Source organism: Lycorma delicatula, chromosome 1 (assembly GCF_047948215.1).
Source record: "Lycorma delicatula isolate Av1 chromosome 1, ASM4794821v1, whole genome shotgun sequence".
In the NCBI taxonomy this organism is placed as follows: domain Eukaryota; kingdom Metazoa; phylum Arthropoda; class Insecta; order Hemiptera; family Fulgoridae; genus Lycorma; species Lycorma delicatula.
The window spans coordinates 106,232,948-106,256,445 of record NC_134455.1 but is presented as its reverse complement, the minus strand read 5'-3'; the positions used below and the strand labels follow the sequence as shown (position 1 = coordinate 106,256,445).

Here is a 23,498-nt window from a genome sequence, read left to right as displayed (position 1 = left end):
TTAATTATTATTTATTGTTTATTATTATCATCAATAGTACAGCACTATCTTATGGTCATTGTTGTATGCATTATGAATGTAAAATCCAATAAAATTGTTCACGCAACACGTTTTACCTCGTTTTATTGCTAAACACGATTTTTTCGTCATTGCAAATTTGAATGCTTATAACTCAGCAAAGCAATGCGATAACAAAGGCATTAACAGAAAAACGAGATTCACCATTGTTTTACTTGTAACATTTTAAATGAAAATCATTTGCCATATGACCAACTTCCTATTTAAAAAAAAAAATTAAGCTTAATTCAATATGGTGGATCCAAGATGGCGGACAAAGATTAAATATCCACCATATTGCAGATTTTTTCTTTAACTATGTGGAACCCCATTTCTTTCTGCCTCCAAAATCTCTCAGATATGCAGTATATAGGTGTTTCCATACTTAAATATTACTCTGTATATTATTTTATCGGCGACTATAGCTAGAGATAGCCATATCTCCATATTAAAGCCATAGCCCCATATTAAAAGGGGAAAATATGGTGATCGTGTAAAAATTGGGGTATCGGTTTTCTTTGCAAATTTTACGTTTTAGGGTTCGACTAGTCCATCTAGAACAGTAAAAAAACATTTGTATATAGATCTATGTATGTGCGTACGTATGTCGAACTCCTTTTGGCGTTATATCTCGGAATTGACTGAACCGATTTTTTTTAAATTTGGCTCAAATATTTCTATATATGAGGCATGGATCATAATTTTTCAAAATTAAAATTTCAAAATTAAGGGAGTAGAGGTATATCACGAAAAACCAATTTCGATTTTCTTCAGAGGTATTTTAAAGAAGACATTAATAAAGCAAATTTGTTCCCTCAATGTTATATTCTCGACTGTGGATCAACCTCATATAAACAGTTATCAAAACTGCACAGATTCAATAGGGTGTAATTTCGATCAGCTTTCATTTCTGCCTGTTGTATACTCGAATACTGTTGTTTACTGTAAAACAATCTGCGTACATTGTTTAATTATAACCAATTATTGTAAACTCTCCAGATTGATTAGTCCACGACCACCTTTATATCTTGACAAAAAATTCTTTCTACGGATGCCTTAGGGTGATGTAACGGGGATGTCGAGCAGCAAAACGCACACCATATATCAGCTTCTCTATTTCTGATTTTCATTATATTACAATTTCTAAAAAAATTAGTGAGGGAATTTGTGGCTTACTGTTACAAGCTAGCTATGTATAAATGTTTCGACGACCGGAAAGATTTCAAAACTAAACTAATGCGAAGTGAGGACTTGCGTTTTAGTTCGTATTTTATTTTGGTGCGCTCAGTCCGTTTGGCTTGGAACATTCCAAGATACGTATGTGTATATATTTCATCATCTTCTAAGAATTGTACACTGCACTTTGCTACTGCAACAGCAGAATTGTCAGATATTATTTTTCCCCTTTTTATTCTAAATTTCTGGCACTTGCCCAACCAGAAAATGATGCAGATATCTTCAACTATATTAAAAATCTGTTCTCTTTGATTTCCTATAGATCAATAAAGTTTCAAGTCATCCATACAGAGCAGGTGCGAGACCGTAAACCCTACAACTTCAATGAAAAACCACTTTCAGAAAGACAAAATGAATTTTTTTTCGTTCCAGGTTATGCTTAATCTAAAAGCCACATTTAGATCAGTTGAATTACCAGAAAGTGGGTTAAGTGAAAGAAAAAACCATAATGAGCTTAATGTACCTCACTAAAATATTCCTCACTTCACATTTATAATGCAGAAAGTAACAACAATATATTTGCTCATATATAATTGCAAAATAGTCTTCATTTTCCCATGGCATTCCAAAAAAAAAGACATTTTAATGGGATTTATTTTCTATATTTTCAGCAGTTGGTTCAACTAAGAATGAGGTACAGTGTCGAATGTTTTTTTATAGTCAACATATCCTATGTGAAGATTCCTGTCTTCTTTATGGGACTGTCCAAGTAAAATTGAATCCAATATGAGTTGTTCTGTGCAATCCATGTTCAACCTTCAACAACCCTTCTGCTGTTTCATCAATATAACATGAAGCTCTTCTTGATTTTATATTTTATTGACTACTCAGGCAATTATTAATTAATAGTTGGTAAACCGATATCTTATAGGTCAATACTGTGAGAAGTCAAGCGTGAATCACTCTTAGGCAACACATATATCATTCCCTTTCTGAAGAAATCAGGCATATTCTGTGGGTTTCTAGTTGTTCTGATATTCATCGGGCTAATTGTTGATTAATCCTCTTTTAATCCACAGTTTTTTGAATGCCATCAACACCAGGCTCTTGCAGTTTTGGGCTTTTCATAATTTTTATTGCAGTTCATTAAGGGATATTTCATCGTACTGCATTTTATCAATGTTATAGAATCATTTCTCTTCCAGTCCAGAAGATTTGACCTCTGTGCTTTACTTCTACAGACCAAATGGAAGACCAGCACTTTATGAGATTCCAGTGAGTTGGTGGATCCTACATTCTAGATTCAGTTAGTGCACCATAATAAACCAAAGAGTGGAAATGAGTTTCGTTGTGGTAGTGTTTATCTATTTAGAATGTACATAATGGTTCATAGAATTTAAGTGTTTTTGCAAGTATAGCCGATGTATTTATTTTAGGCAGCCGCATAGATCTTTTTGTGGGATATATTCCATCATCAGTCTGTATAATAAAACTTCATTTTGCTTTTGAAGTCAGTACTCTCCTCCTCCCCTTCATTAGGGCTAGTATTATTTACAGGGTTAAACTTTTTTCTAAGTTAGACACCATAAAATCATCACTCCTTGTGGCAAGCCTTGATGTTGGCCAGCTCTTTCTCTTCTTGAGATGTTTCTACTTCAACATTTCAAATCACCTCAGCTTGCAAATCCATTGTTGCCTCCTATCTAATCCTGTTCAAAACATCTGGTGGAAATATTATTATTATTATTATCTCTAATAGTAACTCAGTGTTAATCCGATAAGTATGTACGAGATTAGAACAGAATGAAATTGTTAATCAAATTCATGATAAAAAATTCTTTGTATCCTGTTAAAATGGTTTCGAGCTTGGTGATGCGGTAGTATGTACACATGACAGATTAATTAACATCTGGTGTTCATCGTATTTGTAGCCTTCGTCGGCACACTTGAGTGGTCTCTGGCAAGAGTGGATTGATTATTCCCCTGAGAAGCATCTTAACAGGTAAATCGGTTCCAGTTGTCGTGATTCCAACCCTTCAGCAGAATCAGCTCTCCTTTAATATGAAGATGGTGCTTTCTAATAGTTCCAAAAGCTACAGCGCTAGAAGCTACCTGGTCCAAGGCTTCTCTATTCGTAATGCAGATAATATTCACTGTCAAAGGGGATGAAAATCCTTCAAGACGGATTGTTGCAGCTATTACTATTAATTATTATTGCTCTTATTGTTATTATTGGCGACTGTGTGTATGAAAACTGACCTTGATTAATAGTTATTTCACTTTTTTTTGATGAGTGTTTATAAACTATAGTTTACTTGTGGATGATTATGTTTGGTTTGGAATAGTATTATATTATTAATATTAATTTTGATTAACTATTAGGTTTTAGTTTTTACTTAGCTATTATGTTACACCTATAACCTATCAAAATGTAAACATGGATCAACTGTCACCTGATCAATTTGACTCCAATGAGATTACGACTGGTGGAACTAACTTTTTTTCAAGTGGAAATGGCTCTTTAACAACTTCAGATAGAGAACCAGCTTAAACTCATTCGAGATATTATTGTAAGCAATCTGAATTCGAACGGCAAAGATACCACTGATGACTTAGATTCCCAATCAGGATTCCCATCACGGCAAACGATTCCGGTGTTGTGTTGGCCGAGAACGACGCCAATACAACACCAGATATGTCGAACAGATATCAGTACTTGCCGATGAAAGAAACTAATGCTGAAACATACCGTAAAGAAGCAGTCAACCCATCTCTGATTTTCCTCTGGATTCATGGGTGTGTTGCATCTCTACCAACTGATAGTCAGTCGTGTCAAAAAACGACTACTATATAAAGATTCAGTACTAAACAGTTACGTGTGATGTCGAAAAACGTAGACATCTAAAAACACATAATAGAGTTAGTTGTTAAGTAAAAGATAATCAGATACACTTTTACGCATGCCTTTCGATTAGTGTAGATAAACCTCTATTATTCATCTCGATTGACGTTATTAAGAATGAAATTGAATAACGAGGTCGTAGGGTACAAGGTATAATAAACGCCCGTCATCGTGTCATAAAAGAACCGTTGTCTACATTCTTTGTGAACCTTGAGAACAAAAAGGAGAAATTCAATGTATGAGACACGTTGAATTGTAGCGTCACATTCGAGACACCCAGTAGAGCTCCAGGTCTAGTCCAATGCATGAGATGTCAACAATACAGATATAAGAAGAATAATTGTACGCGACCATTCCGATGTGTAAGTGTACACATCGGACCCACATGTGAGGGTCACTGGACTACTGACTGTCCTAGAAAAGACCGAACGAAATACACCTGCTCTTTGCGTGCTTTGTCATTCACATCATCCGGCAAATTATAGAGGTTGTAGGGTCTATAAGGAGATTGTGGAAAGAAAACAAAGACAGAAAGTTCTACGTTCCAAGGGAAATGTTGGCCTAGAGCCTAGGGAGAAATAGTCGCCTTTATTTAATCTGAGAAATGCCAATTTTCCTTCTTCTAGGGACTCTAACGATTCTGTGAAGATAAACGAGTAGATATTGTCGTACTATGTGAAACTCACTTCAGCGATCGAAACTATCTTCGTCTTAGGGGTTATTCTAGTATGCCGGGTGGTCCATTTAAATTGAGACACATGCTCGTATATTTCAAAAACTATACATTTTAGGCAAAAATGTTTCCCATTAAAGTTTTTCAATTTCAAGGGGGAAATACGTACACAGTCTACGTTGTCCTTGATAGGGTCAAATAAAGGTCATTTCAAGGTCAACTTAATTTTTTAAATAGGAAGCTATTAAATAAATATTTTTTATTGTAGAATCGAATTTTTTGCAAAAACATAAATAATATGTCATTTCAGATTTTTTCTAAAATTTATAGTTTTTTAGTTATTCATTTTCAAAAATGCTCTAGGTCTATAAATTGGTGTTTTTAGTTTCATTAAGTCTGGCCCAGCTGACGAGTTCTATCCAGCTGATGTTAAATTTTAAATTAAAAAAAATAAAAACAATTAATGCTAACAATAATGAAGAAAAAGAAAAAGAAGTTAAGCATGTAAACACCAGCGAACTTTTTAAAATAGCCTAAAAGTGAAGTTCAAGTTACAAATGGACATTTGTCTAAGTGAACGTATTATCAGTGTCTTCAATTAATTTTTTTATTACCTTGTTAATCGCCAACTATTAATAAATATATATTATTTATTAATAACTAAATAAATTATTTAGTTTTTATTTATTCGAGATTATGGAAGGATTTACAATTAGAGAAAAAACTTAGGAAATTTTGCTTTACGGGGAATGTCACCAAAATATTGATCAGACAGTAGCTTTGTATGATTTATGATTCCCCAGTAGAAATACTCCAAGTCGTTCTTCTGTGCACAGAATTGTAAAACAGTTTAGTGATGCTGGAAGTGCGGGGGCCAAAAATAGGAACCGTCAAAATACTGTGACACCAGAAAACAGTGAAATAGCGGTGGCTGCGGCGGTCATTGTAGATCCTCATGTTAGATCAAGAAAAATTTCGTGTGTCTCCGGGATATCAAAAATCAGTGTTCTAAGAATATTAAAACGTCTGAAATTCGATCCGTAGCATATTTCACTTAATTAAGAGTAGTATTTTGTCGTAGGCGCTGGAAAAAGTACAGGTAGATCAAAATTTTTTTCTTAATGTTCTATTTTCCGACGAATCAGGATTTACAGAACCATGGAGCCGTAAACAGACAATATAGATTATTGGACTGTGAAATCCCACGGTGGCTAAGAGAAGTAGAACATCAACGTCCATGGACGTTGTTTGGTGCAGAATCATAGGCTGTACATTAATCAGACCGAATTTTTAACTAAAAAAAATATCAATTTTAAAAAACGTCTGAAATAAAATTTTTATTATTTTTCAAAGAATTCAATCTGCAATAAAAAATATAGGTTTCTATTTTTTTTTTAAATAAGTTGACTTTGAAATGACCTTTATTTGACCCTATCAAAGACATTTTAGGTTGTGTACGTATTTCCCCCTTGAAATGGAAAAACTTTAATGGGAAACATTTTTTTCTTAAAATGTGTAGTTTTTGAGATATACGAGTAGATGCGTCTCAATTTAAATGGACCACCCGGTACATACAAGTAACCATCGGGATGGTAGGGCGCATGGAAGCTTTGCACTGCTTATAAGGAATACCGTAAGACATCATCAGTTATAAAATTTCAGCAGTAATCATATCAAAGAGATCTCAATTGAAATTTTAGACTCTCAAATTATCGGAGGTCTACTGTCCTCCTCAATACATGATTTCGAGTGAATTATTATCTGAGTTTTTTTGTAATAGTGGGCCCGCTTTTCATTGCGGGTGGGAACTGGAATGGTAAACATGTACATTGGGTCACGACTTACAACAACCCGAGGTAGAGCTTTTAGGGGGTTTACAACTCGATGTGATCTCCGGATTATAACCGACATAGCCATATGATCTGAATAAGGTATCGGACCTATTTCTCTTATATGACTTCCGTTGTATCGTCTGCATACAGTTCTGTGGGGATTTGTTACGATTCAAGTTTTCTCCGGTCCTACTCACTATAAGCACGGTGTTATTTAGTAAGAAGAAACCCTCGATTCTAAACAATAACAGGATAGATTGGGAGTCTTACAGGAGCTGGATGGAGGATGAATTGTTCATACCCATTGAGTTGAAATGGTCGTTGATAAAGTCTATGCGACCGAACACCTGACCTCTGTATTGCAGGAGGCAGCCTAGCGCTCAACCCCCGAAGAAAAGCATGAGAGGTGAAGGTGACGCGGACTATCCACGCAAGGTAATGGACTTTATTTCAACGAAGAAGGGTCTCAGGGGGAAATGGCAGAGTTAGAGGAGACCAGAGGATAGGACGTCTTTAAGCAGGATTTCTCGGGGGTTAAAACGGGTGCTAAAGTCTTTCAAGGAGAACGCATCTAAAAATTATGTCAGCAATCTTTCACCTTCAAAAAAATACGACTACTCTTCGTGGATGGCCATGAGGAAATTTTAACGATAGCTTCCTCAATTCCCTCCACTTACGAAATCAAAAAAAAAAAAAATGGTCACGGGCTAGAAGGGGCAGTGAAAAGGTTAATCTATTTGCTAGGCACATGCGGTCAGTCTTTCAACCACTTGAATGGCAATATAGAGACTATTCAACGCTTCCAGAATAAATTTGCGAGATGAATAACGCAGGCGCCATGGTTCACTCGGAACGCCGAAATCCATGAATACTTAGGATTACCGTATGTTTGGCAAGAAGTCAATCGATTGGCAACCAAGAAAAAGACAAAGTTTAATGATAACCATCTAACTGTTAACCTCTTGGGCAATGGCAAAGATTTCAGATGCTTAGAGTGGCTACATATATTAGGCCTAGGAACCTAATAGTAACAATGAGGAAGAGGCTTTTATTTTCGAGTTGTGCATCATCTATGTATTTATGTTAATATTTATGATTGTTTGTGTTTCTGTTGTCATTTGTTAATTTTTCTTTTCCCTTGTGGTTTTATTCGTATTTCTGGATTTTTTTTATGAAGTTATTTTGACTTGTATGCTATCTTTCATCTATTATTAATGTTTTTGGAATGTATTTAATTAAGGTGATTCAAGGAAACTTCTTTAAACTTTCTTATTGTGATGACATTTACTCATGTCTTCTACCTACGAAATTGTTGTTAATGTGATTTGAAATAAAAAAAAAAATAAATAAATAAATTACGTGTTTAAAAGTTAGTTAACATTTAACTAAATTTTAAAATTAAATAGTGTAATAATTAAAATAAATATCAGTTGATCAAGCCATTTAATTTGTAATAGTATTGAAAATGATTAATTATTTAGTATTATTAGAGTTATTTATAATTATAAAGGCTGTTATTATTTATGTTCGGGCATTAATTCCTACAATTACTGTTTACAGCTTGTTATTAGATGTAATTCTGAAGGTAACAGGAAATAAAAGTTACTTGTTGGCGTTTTACCTCGTTTTATTACTACCGTGAGTTTTCCATTTTTTGCAAATAAAATTACTACAAAGGCATTTATCGAGAAACGCTTTTCACCATCATTTTATTTTTCTCGTAAAATTCTAGATTAAAATTACGTATCACATATCTACCTTTTTATATAAAAAAAGAAGTTTGATCGAATATGGCGGATCCAAGATTTATTAAGTATCCAAGTAATTTATATAAGATATATAAGTAATTTTGTTGCTGTGTAGATCCGTACTTGTTTCTACCTCCTAGAATCCCTCCGTTTGAAATATGAAGCAGTTTCCATACTTTAGTATCACACAAACACACACACTCACTCTCTCTCCGTGATATATATTATATATATATATATATCACGAAGTTCTCCCGGGATTTTCATAACCTGTTCCACTCGTGAAAATAATTAAACAGGTTTATATAAATGTATGTACTAAAATGCTTCGTTTGCGAGTTATGGCTAGTGAAAAATTTCGCTTCGATTTCAGCTCCCCCGGTAAAATGAGGTCGTAAAAAAATTTTTAAGACGTTAATAAAGAGACAAAATTTGTGATTTCTTATGGTTTTTAACCTGAAAAACTGAATAAAATAGATCTCAGACCCTTGTCTTCAACAGTTTTTGAGAAATTTGGGATGAAATCAATAACGGGGTAAAAACCCCGTTTTTTATGTTTGACGTACAATAACAGTGGGAATGTTTAAACAAAACTTGTAGAGAATTTAATTTTAAATTCGAATTTAAGTTAGAGAATTTAAGTTAGAAAAATTCGAATTTTACTTAGAAACAGTACACTAGACCGAAGTGCATACGTACTAATTTATAATAAATTTTCAAAAATAAGCCCGCCATTTTCAACAAATACCTTCACACGCTTCTATACTGTTTTTTCTTGCTCTATTTAGTTCTTCAGGGCTGTCTTTAAGTTGCTCAGCGGACAATTAATTCCTCACGAGAATGTATTTTTGTTTTGTATAAAATATTTTTCATCCATCCCCAGACGCAAAAATTTAAAGGTGTTAGTCAGACGATCTTGGTGGCCAGGAATGTGGACCTCCATGACCGATTTATTTCTCAAATGATGCCTTGAGTGAGTGGAAAAAGCACAAGAGAAGTGGAGAGACGCGCCATCGCGCTGGAAGTACACTTTGCTTCTTTAGAGAAACATTTTCAAGCAGCTGCGACAATTCTTCTTGAAGAAAGTACATGTAGACCTCAGCATTTTAAGAAGCCAGGTATTATGAACGGTCCAAACAGTTGATTGTGAAGAAAGCCTTACCATATGTTGACGCTAAATCGGTGTTGAAAATTGCTTTCCAACGTTTCATGAGGATTTACTTCTGCCCGTGTATGCTCATTGCGTAAATTGTTGACACCATTTTGAGTGAAATTTACCTCGTCGGTAAACAAAACATAGTTGTAGAGTAGTCGATTTGTATCCACCAGTTGCAGGACTCCAAGTAAGGAGAACCGTCTCCTGGGTGTAGATGTTGAACTGGTTGTTTATGATAAAGATAAAACTTGTTTCAACTGTTCTGTAAACCATCGAATGAGAAACTCCTATCGTCTTAGAAAGACGCCTGTGTAGTGACGCCTGGACTGCGCTGTACTGGATTGTTAACAATTTTATCAATAACAGCGAAACATCAAAATTGATGTAATTAGAAAATAGAGGAGGAGTAGGGGAGAAAAGTGAGAAGAGAAAGAAGATAAAAGAGAGTTAAAGAGAATAAAACCCTGAATACTGGTGAAGAAGTGACCGGAGAGCTAAGGGGCGATAGACAGCCCTCTACGAAGCCATCGTTCGTCTGCGATTGCGTGGATGGGCAATGGTGATGAGGCACGGGGACTCTTGACCCCGAGCTCAAAGGCACCCCCGGAGGGGGGTCGCGTATTGCTTAACTGCGGATCCGACCTCGGGTGGGGATGAACGCTGAAATAGGAGTTTTAGTTGGTAGAGTGCGGGCACACATAGGCTCCTAATATTAACATTTAGCCGAACCCGTGGGAGTCCGAACCTTCCTCACTTGTGGGGGGTACGTAAATGGTATTTCTCCACAACACCGCTAACAAATGGAAAAAAAAAGATAGTGAACCTGTTTCCCAAATATTGCGAAAAGTCACACCAATTTTTTGGGGACCTGGAATCCTGCGATTCGGTAAACCCTACTTTATATTCTACTGCAGCATCTGTAATATTATCGCACATCTAAAATGCCATATCAGCGTATTTCTCTGTTGTAAATAAGCACGGCATTACTTCAATGGCAAACCGATCACGTTCAAATTAAAATTTACGGAAAACCTTCGCTAATGACAGCACAGGTCTCAGCACCTGATTGTACTTAATGTACGTTACAGAATGACTTAATCACTATTACGGTTCTTCGCGCTGTTGATCAACTGTCATTTTATTGCCAACTTTGGAGTAATAATTTTTCAGATAATTTATTGTATTTCTGTCATTAATGAAAGAATTATTATCTAAATAATTCTTATTTATTTATTTCTATTTTAAAAATTGTATAATTTCCAGTTTTTAAAAGATTTTTAACAGTAATTTTTATTTTTACAAATTTTTTACATCATTAAAAAAAATTTGGTTTTAGTTTACTTAAATTTACTTTAGTGACAAATGTAGTGATGTACTATTTCTAAATAAAATTCGAATTTTTCTAAATTTTTTTGTCTCATTCAACTTATCTTTCTTTTTTTCTGTTTAGCCTCCTGAACCACCGTAAGATATTACTCCAGAGTATAAATGAGGATGATATGTATGAATGTAAATCACAGGAGAAGTTTAGTCTTGTACAGTCTCAGTTCGACCGTTCCTGAGATGTATGGATAATCGAAACCCAACCACCAAAGAACACCGGTATCCACGATCTAGTATTCAAATCCGTATAAAAGTAACTGCCTTCACTAGGATTTGAACGTTAGAACTCTCGACTTCGAAATTAGCTGATTTGCGATGCCAAGTTAACCACTAGACCAGCCTGGTGGGCTGGGATTGGAATATTAATATTCAACTTATCTTACACCATTTTGTTCAGAATTAAATTCTCTACAAGTGTTGTTTAAAATTATATGTGTTTATTCACGTTTAACAATGTTATTGTATATCAAACATACAAATCTAGATTTTTTACCCCAATTTATTGGTTTTCACCCCAAAGCTCTCAAAAACTATGGTAGATACGGTTCTGGAATCTATTTTATTTTATTTTTCTGATTAAAACCCATAAGAAATCACAAATTTTGTTTGTTTATTAACGTACTAAAATTTTCAGTATGACTTTGTTTCTCCTGAATAGCTGAAATCCGAGCAAAATCTTTCACTAGCCGTATCTCGCAAATGAAGCATTTTAGGACAAATGTTTAAACAAACTTTTTCCACTATCTTCACGAATAGAATAAGGATGAAATTCCCGGGAGAACTTCGTGATACATTCTCTATTTCTTGATCTTGATAAAAAGCAAAATACATGTGATCATCCCACGAACATTTATCATTCGACAAGACGTTTAGACGTTTTTACACAATCAATGCAATTATTTTCATTAACAGGATTATTTTCCGTAATATTATATACTGTGTTCTACTTACTACGTGAGAACACAATGCAATCATATATCTAATTACCATCAATCACTGAATGATTTTTGTGATTTGCTAACGCCGAATTTTCTAATTCTACTTAAATAATTATGATGTGATTTTTCTAATTTTATTTTTTCAGGGGATGGTGGGGGGGATCCTCGAATGTAATTAAAAAATTGCCAAGTTTGAACTGGTACTCAAACACAGTACCTTTTTATTATAGCCTTTCCCTAAAATAATGTAAGTGCCTTAACTTCGATAAAGTTACGGATGTTGGTGTGTATTTCTATATAATCATTATAAAAAAATATTTCTGCAGAATTGTTTACTATTTTTAAGTTAAAAAGACAAAATTAATTTGTGCGAGTACAAATCACAACTTGTAATATGTTTTTAATAAAACATGTTAATTAGTTTGGCGAACGTAGCCTTTTGTAACGTAGCTACGTGCACACTGACATTTCATTAAAAATTATCTACAGCATTACATCTAAATGCATCAGATAACCCGAAGACTTCCTGATTATTAGCATACGATTCACTTATTCAGTCAATGGCTTAGATACCAGTAAATATTAAACGATTATCCTACTTCATCAACCCACTTAAAAAATCCTTGCAAATTGAGATACACCATAATTATAGTCGATTGTTAACTCGTTTTTATACGCAAGGTTCTCCTAGTTCATGTTTGGCAGACGAGTTCCGCTAACGGCATATCAGTCTCTTTGTTAACATTCTGTGATTGTTATAAAAACATCGTTCATATGTACTAGTATTTCAATTTAAACAATATGTAACCTAAATTTTTATTACGGTTAATAATTTTTTTTCTGATTTAATGCACGAAAATTTTCATTAAATTTTTGTACTGAATTCAGGGTAATATAGTAACTTTGTAAAAAAAGGACTAATATGTAAGAGATAGACCCGGAAATTAAATATTTTTAATTACAAATTATTTTTATAAAAGTTATTATTAGATACCTAGAGAAGTTACATTAGATTAAATATATAATATAACTTAATAAATAAATTAATTTCTTTTAATAAAAATAAATTTAATACGACTTAATTTTCTTTTTAAGTTTTTGTTCAAATAATTTATGAGATTAAAATAAATTGAGTTAAAAAAAATAATTTTTAAAAAATTTAAATAATTTTAAAATTATTTTGTAAAAACTAAATGTATTGAGAGCGTAAACTTCTTCATGAATAATATAAATAGATTTCACATAAAATAATGCTTGTAATTGTGTAATTAAGTATTACACAATTAATTATATAAGCACTAATAAAATGTAATTATTATATTTTCCTTGCATATGTCTTTTAGTGAGGTTTTAGCAAAATAACTAATTACGTAATACAAAATTTTATTTTTAATTATTTTTGGTCGTAAACAAAGAAAACAAATTTATTATTCTTTGAGGAACATTCTTTGATAACATTATTTGACAAATTTCAGTAATCTAATTAACTTAAAATGAATGTTGAGAAAGGTTCATCTACCAAAAATTCAACAGAAACAGAAACAATAATAAACAGACACAGAATTAATAAAATTAATTTTTTTAACTCAATTTATTTTAATCTCATAAATTATTTGAACATAAAATTTAAAAAAAAATGAAGTCGTAATAAATTTATTTAAGTTATATTATGTATTTTATCTAATGTAACTTCTCTAGGTGTTTAATAATAACAAAAACAGTAATAATAATAACAGAAACAGAACAGAACTTTAATTATTTTCAACGTGCGAAATTAAAGAAAAAAATAATAATTTTATATATACTTCATAGGTGAAGTACTACATGAATTATAGTATAATTGATAAAACACTCCGTTGCTTTTGTAATTATATATATTTGCAGGCCAAGTTAACTTGGCTCCTATGTTTGGAAATCCTGCATTAAATAGATTTACGGAAAATGGATTATAAAATGGAAATGACAATTTATTCTGCGTAAAATATTTTAAGGTCATTAGCGACTTAGTGTAATGTAGCCCTACGAACTGGTCAAGTGGTTAACTCGTCGCAAATTAGTTGTTGAACACCTAATTTTCGAAGTTGAAGGTTCCGAGGTTTAAGTAGTAAAAGTTAGATACTTTTATTCGGATTTGAATACTAGACGGTCGATACCGGTGTAATTTGGTGTTTGGGGTCTAATTAATCAGACGTCTCAGGAATGGTCGGTCTGAGTGTGTACAAGATTACACCTCATCACAAGATTACGTATCACCCTCATCTCATTGTCCGTGGAGGGGGAGTTGCTTATTGTTCGTTAGTTGAACAGGTTGCGACGTACACATTAAAATAAATGATAAATTTTTAAAACATTTTTGTACTTTCTCCATTTAAGTTTATTTAACGCAGAAAGAGAAAAAAATACGGTCTTTAGAGCAGTATATATGTTAATATAAGAAAAAAAATATTGTTTTCTTTGATAAAAAAAAAGTAGAAATTTAATAAAAAAAATTATACTACGTGTTTAGGTTTAAAATATTCACGATCCAACTAGGGTTTACAAAATCAACGCCCACTGAATATTCATTTACTAGTAAACGAAAGTTATTTATTTAGCAGAAGAAAGTTTATTAAGACCAGTGGTAACTCCTTAACAGATTTGCAACTACGAGATCCGATTCTAAGTCTTCAGTTATATATAGAGTTGAGCTATAAGACCCGTTTTGTAACTCAGTATAATAGTGATTTCCAATTGCAAAGGGGTCTTTACCACGTCTCATTTTTCAGGACAAAATAGTCGTACTATTTTGTATAGTAATAGAGAAAATTACGATTCCAACGGTTGTTAGCTTCTTTGTGCATTACTTCATTAAAAAATTACTATACTATTTTCCCAAAATTATAAATTTTACATTATTTTTATTATAAAATAACAGTTGAATTTTACACGACTACCTAAAAGGAATGTAATTTTTATAGAATGTATGTACTCGTATGTATGTATGTATGTATTAATGTTTGTTCCACCGTAGCAGCTCAATGGCCGAACCGATTTAGATATATGACCCCGCGTTGGAATTGTTACTTTATGCAGAGTGTCATAGAATATATAAATAAGTATATGTGTATGTTTAATGGTAACTACAAGGCCAAACAAAAAAATCATATATACGATTCTAAATGGGTAATCGATAGTATTTTCAGTATTGATTTATTTGTATCGAAAATAGTTTGTTTTAAGATCTGCCACGATATTGAATGAATGAATTACGGAAGTAAAATTTATTAATTTATTTTATAATTATTACTGTTGTTATTTATTGTTTATAAACATTTAAGAAAAAATCTTGTGATATTTTGACGGACAGTATTCGATCATGTAAGCATGTTCTTTATTGCTAAATATTAACTAACTAATAATCCCTTTCTTTTATTGAATAACTTGCATCTCACGTATGAGATATAAAGTTTCCGAATAGTTTAGAATGAAGCGTTGAGAAGCGAGTTATTCAATACCGACTCATTCATCTGATAGATTTTTTCAATCTATCATTTGATAAGATCAAATGAACAATTTTATTCACGTAACCAGTGTTTTTATACGACTGCCCAAAAATGAGTGTAATTGTTGTTGTTTATATATGCATGTATGTAAGTTTGTTTCACTGTAGAAGCTCAACGGCTGAACCGATTTAGATGTATGACCACACATTGGAATCCTTACGTTACCAGAAGTGTCATAAGCTACACACACCCACTTACACATATATACATATGTTTAAATAGATTTAAAAAATTTGAACCCGACGCTCTTCAATTATCTTATACTAAAGAGCAATATTTGTCAGCAATGTTTTTTTTTCGGCAGTCGTGTTTTTTAATATTTATCTCTTCTTATAAAATAAATTTAATTTGTAGGTTAATTTTGTTATTTAGATCAGCAAAACAAGTAAATATCCAGGGTCGGAGATGTGGTGTCCATATCTGCCTCTACTGTTTTTACACGATTGCCCAAAAAGGAGTGTAATCTATTTAGAGTGTATGTATGTTTCTCCGTAGCAGCTCAACAGCTGAACCAATTTGGATGTATGAACCAGAGTTGGAATCCTTACGTTACCGGGAGTGTCGCAGGATATATACATATATGTATGCAGTAGTGGATATTTGCCGGTTGAAGCACAAAGTTTAATGAATTGAATTAATAAACTGTGAACTGTAAGCCTCTATTATGTGTAAGCTAGGTTTGAACTAAATGATTCGAATCAATCGAATGAATAATATTACAAAAATAATAGAATTACATTTACGTTAAATAAAATAAAATATTAAATAAATTTGAAAAAAAAATGTTTAATACTAATGGGCTTCCTGTGGGAACTGCGTGGCAGACTAGATCAATCATCACCATCAACTGATAGTAAACGGGGTGCCCCTGGGGCGCTGGGAGGTGCAATGGGGTGCTTTTATAATATCTCTGTAAACAACTGTTCGATTTTCAAAATTTAAACGGGGTTTTGTTAGTAGGTTGAAGGCTAACTTTTGTATGCAAAAGTACACTCTCAATTTAACAGATCACAGTTAATCGGAAATGTTGTTATACCTTCTCAACTAATCTTCCTATTTTCAAAATTCAAACGGGTTGTTTGCTAGTGCAAAACAAAATCATTAGAAGACCGCCTGAAAAGTATTACATACTGGTATAAAAACTTTTATCGCAAGCAAATAACTTAGAAATTACGAAAGACCTTCAACATCATTAGAACAAGAGAAAACAAAATAAGATATCATAATTAGTAGGAAAAGACGATGTAGTAATATAAAGAAAAAGAAAATTACATATAATAAAATTAAAATAAAAAGTCAAACAGATAATACACAATACTCACAGCCGAAGTTACTATAGACACATTAAGACACTATAGGGTCATTTAGGTCTAGAATGTACATTCGGTTCAACCTTCTAACGTCATCCCCATTGTCTAGTAGGTTCACTGCCAAGTGATTTGTGTGGTAGTTACGCCAAAGTTCGTTCTTTGAAATGAAACGTTGTAGCGCCTCCAGACAGACCGTAATCATAAATAATTCTGTATCTCATTGTTTCTTCCAAACTAAGGTGTAAAATAAAAAGCTAGTGAAATGCAAAATTGGATAAAAAGTTTTTTAGATGAGCGTTGTGTACACAAAACCTACATTCTTGAATTTCCTTATTTCAAAAAATTGAAATAGCTTTTTCCTTATTTCATCCTGGTAAACAAAACTCTTATTGTAATTTTATGATCCCTTCACATTTATGTTTCATTTATCAATTTTTGAGGCTCCAACTTGTGTCTAATTATTTTATTGTAGTTGTAAATATAATGTATATGTACATAAATGTATATGTAAATATAATGTATATGTATAACATTAATAACTTGTAAATTATTGTGTAGGTTTATTGTATTAATAAATATAATGAGTGAAATAAGACTTTTTGAGTCCTTTGAGACTTGTAGTAGTCTCATCGAAGACTGAAATAGGACTGACTGAATGAAGTGAGGAGCTTGTTTATGTACAGTGTACGGAGCCGCTGAATCGTCAGGAGTCGAGTGCGTCTATAAGGAGCTGCGTGAACTGTACGGAGCCGCTGAATCGTCATGAGCCGAGTGTGAATCCGACCGAAGCCGAAGATGTTTAAATTTTTAAAGTCCTAATTTAAATGGAAATTAATGTTTCTCATTAATAGTGAATTTTAAATAACATGAATGAAACCTGAATCTATATAACTTAAAACAGGAAAAAAGTTATCAGCTTACATTATGGTGTGCAAGCATACTGCCGGGTTAATTGTTTGCAATAACTCGATTGTTTGCCAAGGGATTTTTACAAATGAGGTGTTATTTTGTTCAAAATAAAATGCTGCTATTTTGTATTTTTGAAGGTGACGTTTTCAATTTTTTTTTATTTTGTAGAATAAGACACTGCTCTTAGATTTGCCAAATTTAATTAAAATAGGTTTATCCTCACCTGAAAATAGTTTTTTTTGTTGAAAATCACAAAATGGCGTCCATAATGAAAACAATGAAAAATAGGACTTATGTCGATATTAACGTTTTTGCTCATATTAGTGTTCTGAATCAGTGCCTGATGTTCGGGGAATACGTCCTGGAACACTCGGTAAATAAATTTATTTATTCATAGGCCTATGTATGTAATTTTTTGACTCAAAATATTCAAAACTACTACATCAATTTCACTGAAATTTAGACATGCTGTAGTAGTGAATCTGAAGTTGTGCGTGTGAAAATTTGATGAAGATTGATTGAATCGTTTTTAAGTTACGCTTAATTTAATATATAAAATATTTGAGGTTATGTTGACTATGTAATTGTGTATTTTTCATACCCACTTATGCAGTATGTGTGTTACAGTGGTGATTGAGTTCGAACTTTTTGCTTGTGTTTAGAGTCCACTAATTAATCGAAAATATGTAGTGATGTATTTTGAAAATCAATGTGTTTCTGATTTCGAAATAGTGAGGGCGTCGGTAACGAAAAGTTGGACTTCATGCGCAGAACTGCGCAAGAATTTTCATTTTTTAACGAATTAATTTGTTTTCTATTAGTTAAAAATATCGTACAATAATTTTATAATTACTTAAAAAAATAAAATAAACATCTAGATTAATTAGGTGGTTTTAATTTAAAATTTTCTAAGATGGTTGTTTGCATTGATTTTGCAGACATATTAAAATCTAAGTACAAAAACAACAATTTTTCATTATAATAAATAACAATTCTAACAGTAAATTAATTAATAACACTGACGAGAGTTTCATTTACTGAGAAGTAAATGCTAAATAAAACCGGAACCAGGGTTATAGTTGAGTTTTAATAAATTCCAGTTTTACCCAACCGTTGTAACACTGACACAGAGCTTGGTACCTTTTTCGCGAATCTTGTTACAGAGTTTTAACATAATACGTGACATGTAGATGCAATAATAATTTTATGTGATATATTAATTGCAATTCGACTTCAGATAAAATTAAATGTAAATTAATATTGAGATAGATAAAATGAAGTTATTATTGATGTTTTTTGTTAATGATTGTTATCGTTACTAATGAAATTTATATGAAGTATAATAGATCTGCAATTTATGGTAGAGAATTACATCGATCTATCTCAATATTGTTTATAAATTACTGGCAATATAATTTTAAAAAGCTGACAACAAAGTTGTTACACTTTCCTGGCCCTGGTTATTTGTGTTCTAATATTGTAGAAAAATGATAGATGAAAAACTTTTTAAAATTAAAAAAAATCATGTTTTATACTTTTCTGCTCCTCAACCCCAAAATGGCCTCCAAATACAGTTTTTTTCTTTTTTTCTTTTACTATGTTAAATGGAGAAACTAAAAAAAATCCCAATGAAAAATGTATAACCAATAAAAAGTTACATAAGATTTATTTTTTGGGGTGGGGATGAATTATGATGAAATTTTATTGTAGTATTATTATTAAAAGTTTAAATTAACTAAAAACATTTTTAAAAATTCCGAAAATCGTTATTTTTATACGTTGTGCGGCTTCCCTATCCCCAATATTGCCCCCAAAGAATTCTTTTCTGGTTCGTTTTCACTACTACTATGCCTAGGAACACATAAAAAAAATCCGGTTTAAAAATGCAATAAATAAAAATATAGTATTTTTTTTTTAGATGTTGGGGAAAAGAGGAGAATTTGAGGGCAAAACTTTTTTAAAATGTACATGTACGCATGTATTGAGCTTAGTATAAAATGGGGTTATGTTTACAAAATTCTGAGAAAAATTACCCTCAAAAAAGCTATCTAACCCACCCCCTGGAGATATTGACCCTAAATTTTTTACCAACAGATTGATCCATACACATAAGTCTCTGTGCCAAATTTCATCAAAATCAGTAAATCCAGTCAAAAGTTATCCAGCTTCAAACATGCCAACACAAGTACATAAGTACGTAAGAAAATCCCCCCACGTTTTTATTTTTGGGATCCCTGGGTCATGAAACTTCAAGAAATTCAATCAACACACCACACCCTATCTTTTTAATGGTTATCATACTTTCCTTGTTGCAGCTTAGATCTACAGCTATGATGCCAGGAAACTAAAAATAATAAATTAAAAGTACAATTTGTAGCCGTCACAATAATAAATTGAAAGAAATTTATGTGGAAATACAAAAGACTGGTCAATCAAAGTGAAGCTACTAAGATAGCTGATAGAATAAATTTATAAAACGTTAGATATTTCATTTCAGTTATCTTTCTTGTTAAAATAATAGTAATAATGTATTTAACCAATATCATTAAATTTCAAGAAAAATGCAAATTTTAATACATAAAAATAATAGTTTTATTAAAATAAAATATAACCCCTTATTTATTTGCTACCCAACATGTGGTATGGTCTAGAAAACGTCTGCCAAGTTAACACACGTTAGAAGGTCTAGGATCTATTGTGATTCTAGACTTCAAACGGCATGTTTATTCTTATGTGATTAATCCAACTCCTTATCCAATTCCTCGGATAAGTGTCTTGAACCCTCAGCGTGCTAGGTTGACCCTCAAGCGGCTATAGAGGTAGACGTCACGGCGGGTTTCTTCTGGCTACAAGACTATTTACTTTTTGGCGGCATTCGTTATTGCCGGTACGCCGCTGGACATGTTGTGAAATTCAGGAAGAAATGCTACCGCGGGAAGGACAGGGCATTGTCTTACACTGTTCTGGGCAGTTTTAGTAATTTCAATATTAATTTCTCCGATAAGGAAAGATGGACGTACAAATTGATAAATTGTATTGCGCCGTGGGTTGGCAGGGGATTCAGGGAGATCGAATATTGGTGATCCAATATTCCTGTTAGGTCATGCCTGAATGCAGAGGTTGCAGTGAAGGTGACCTGTGTCCGTATTGTGGTAGTTTTGACAATGTCGAGCACGTCATTTTTTGGTGCAGCGGATGGACAGAGCCAAGGATGCCACTGATGTGCGTCGGTAACAGGTTGGTTGACGCGGAAAGTGTTGCTAGAGTTATGCTTTCAGCGGTCGAAAAGTAGCATGCGGTCTCCGAGAAGGTAAGGAGCATTAACGGGGGAAAGAAGGCGGTAGTGTAGGCTAGATGTACAGAATGCGGGAGAGTAGGAGGCGTCCGTCTGCGTTGGGTCGTAGATGAAGGTCATCCTTTCATTCCCGTGGGACTCTGCTGAGTTCCTTATGTCCCTTTATGCAAGGACGATTCTGTTATTCCCACCGTAAACTATCATGCTTATGGCGGGTCCAGTCTTCCATTTCTAGTAGAGTAGGAAGAGTTTAAGTCGATAAAAGCCCGGCACTACTGCCGGTGCAGATGGGTGGTGTTTGATAGATTTCTCCTCCAGCGAAAACAAAAATTAACACTCGTTAACAAAATGCAGTTAAAAATCTGATGTGAACTCCAGATGACTTCCTTGTGCGCCTATTAAATTACATTCACCTTTTTTTTTTAAATGAAAAGTACATAAAATTTTATTTCAATAATAACTTCTGATATTTTTTCATATTTTTATTTATTTTTTATTGTTATTATTGAATTATTATCTAATTATTTTTTTTTTTAAATCAGAGGTTAATAATTAATAAATAAATCAATACATTTAAATTAAAAAAGAGAAAGTTAAAATAAAAAAATTGAGATGAAATCTGATTCGAACCGATTTGTCTTCTCCTTCTAAGATACAAATATTTCATTAATAAAATTTCATTTGGTTATAGCTCTGGAATCAATGAAAATAAGTACCTATTATGATTTATTCTAGAAAAGCTTTCAATGAGGACTTATTACTGCAGTTAAAAAAAGTCTAAAATCCAAATCGTTTGGATTTTGACTTTTTTGGACACTTTTGGTTCAGTCGATTGCAGTCAAAAAGGAAGGTGCACAACTAGATGGTTCAACAGTCCTAAATCCAAAATTTCAAAATTCTACGGCTAATCTTTTTTCAGTTATGCGAGATACATACGTACGTACAGAGGTCACGCCGAAAATAGTCAAAATGGATTCACGGATGGTGAAAATGGATATTTCCGTTGAAATCTGAAAACCGAAATTTTTCGCGATCACAATACTTCCTTTATTTGGTACTAGGAAGTAAAAATTAGCCCATTAAAACCCTGCATATTTTAACTTTAGTCAAACGCATTTTTCATATCAGTCTGCAGCACCTTAGTTCATCTACTGCAGAAAAGGAAATTTTTCTATCGATTTATATGTTAAAAACATTTTATAACGTAAAATTTCTTGTAGAAAAACGTTACCTTGTTTTGAATGGATTTGTGATGAACGAGACGAATGTTTTCTTTTTTATAATCAAGAGAGAAATTACTCATTTCTAATCAAAATCATTGTTTTCATGAATTTTGTAAAGCGTACATTCATTCATAAACAATCTTGGTTGCGTGAATATGAACTAAAAATTAATAAATACACTATGTTTTAATTAAAATGATTGAAGCGTTTATTTAAATTTAAAATTTACCAATTATTAAAAACTGAAATCTTTGTGAATTTTATTAATTAAAAAAAGTAAGATAATTTTTTTTTATAAGAACCAGAGAATTTAAAAGGTAATAATAATTGTAATTACTGAATAATTAACAGAATCAGTGAGTGTTATGTAAAAGAAGAGGCGGTGAAGGGAACATGCCGCAACAAACGTATTACACATACAGGTTACTACTCTATCCATTACGTCACGTAAATACCACCAGACCTGGTAATATTGTAGTGGTTCCGGCTAACACAATCACTATCAGTCATGCAGCGCCGATTCAAGTTCCAGTTACCATTTATCTTTGCCCTTCTGTCGGTGTTCATCGGGTATGTAATTGTATTTTAATAGATGGATTTATTTATTATTTTATTTATAATTATTTTATTTTTTTTGAGTAATGAAAATTTTTATTTTTTAAAAAATAAGAATTTTTTTTACGTTTGGAATAATTTATATACCGTAAGTTATATGATAATTTTTATTGTTTTCAAACACTTTTATAAGAAAATAATAAGTTTTAACGTAATTTTTCCTTTAAAAGATAGCAAATAAATTTTGTATAATTATTACATTTTTTAAAGATATATCTAATTTAACTCACTTTATATATATTTTAAACGAAGAAATTTATAAAAAAGATTTTACAACATAAAATTTAAAAGGTTCTTTAAAATGTAAAAGTTCTTGCATAGGAATATTTAGTGAAACGATATACAAGAAAATGTGTAGTATGAAACGATATTTCTTTTATAATTAAGATAATTAATTTTGCTGCTTTAAAATTTTTTAAATACAAAATAATGTTAAGAGATTACAATTAAAATTAAAAATATCTGATGTGAACCACGTGACTTCCTTATACGCCCATTAAATTACATATACACATTTTTAAAATGAAAAGTACATAGAATTTTTATTTCTTTAATACCTACTGATATTTCTTTTTTTTATTGTTATTATTGAGTTATCATTTACTGTAAAAAGGTTTTTACAATCAGAGATTAATATTTATTATTAATAAATCAATATATTTAAATTGAAAAAAAAGGAGATGAAGTCGGATTGAACCGATGTGCCTTCTCCTTGTGAGATCCAAATATTTCATTAATT

General features: G+C 32.2%; 1 protein-coding gene across 2 annotated transcripts in view; it reads left to right on the top strand.

Moving 5' to 3' along the window:
* Positions 1-23,498, top strand: part of LOC142320784 (regucalcin-like) — a 96,249-nt gene that overhangs the window by 23,458 nt on the left and 49,293 nt on the right. For both annotated transcript variants that reach the window (XM_075358767.1, XM_075358771.1), the window contains one exon: positions 22,496-22,714. In XM_075358767.1, the coding sequence (XP_075214882.1) occupies positions 22,653-22,714 (62 nt within the window). In that variant the 5' untranslated portion in view covers positions 22,496-22,652. The remainder of the gene's footprint in view (positions 1-22,495; positions 22,715-23,498) is intronic.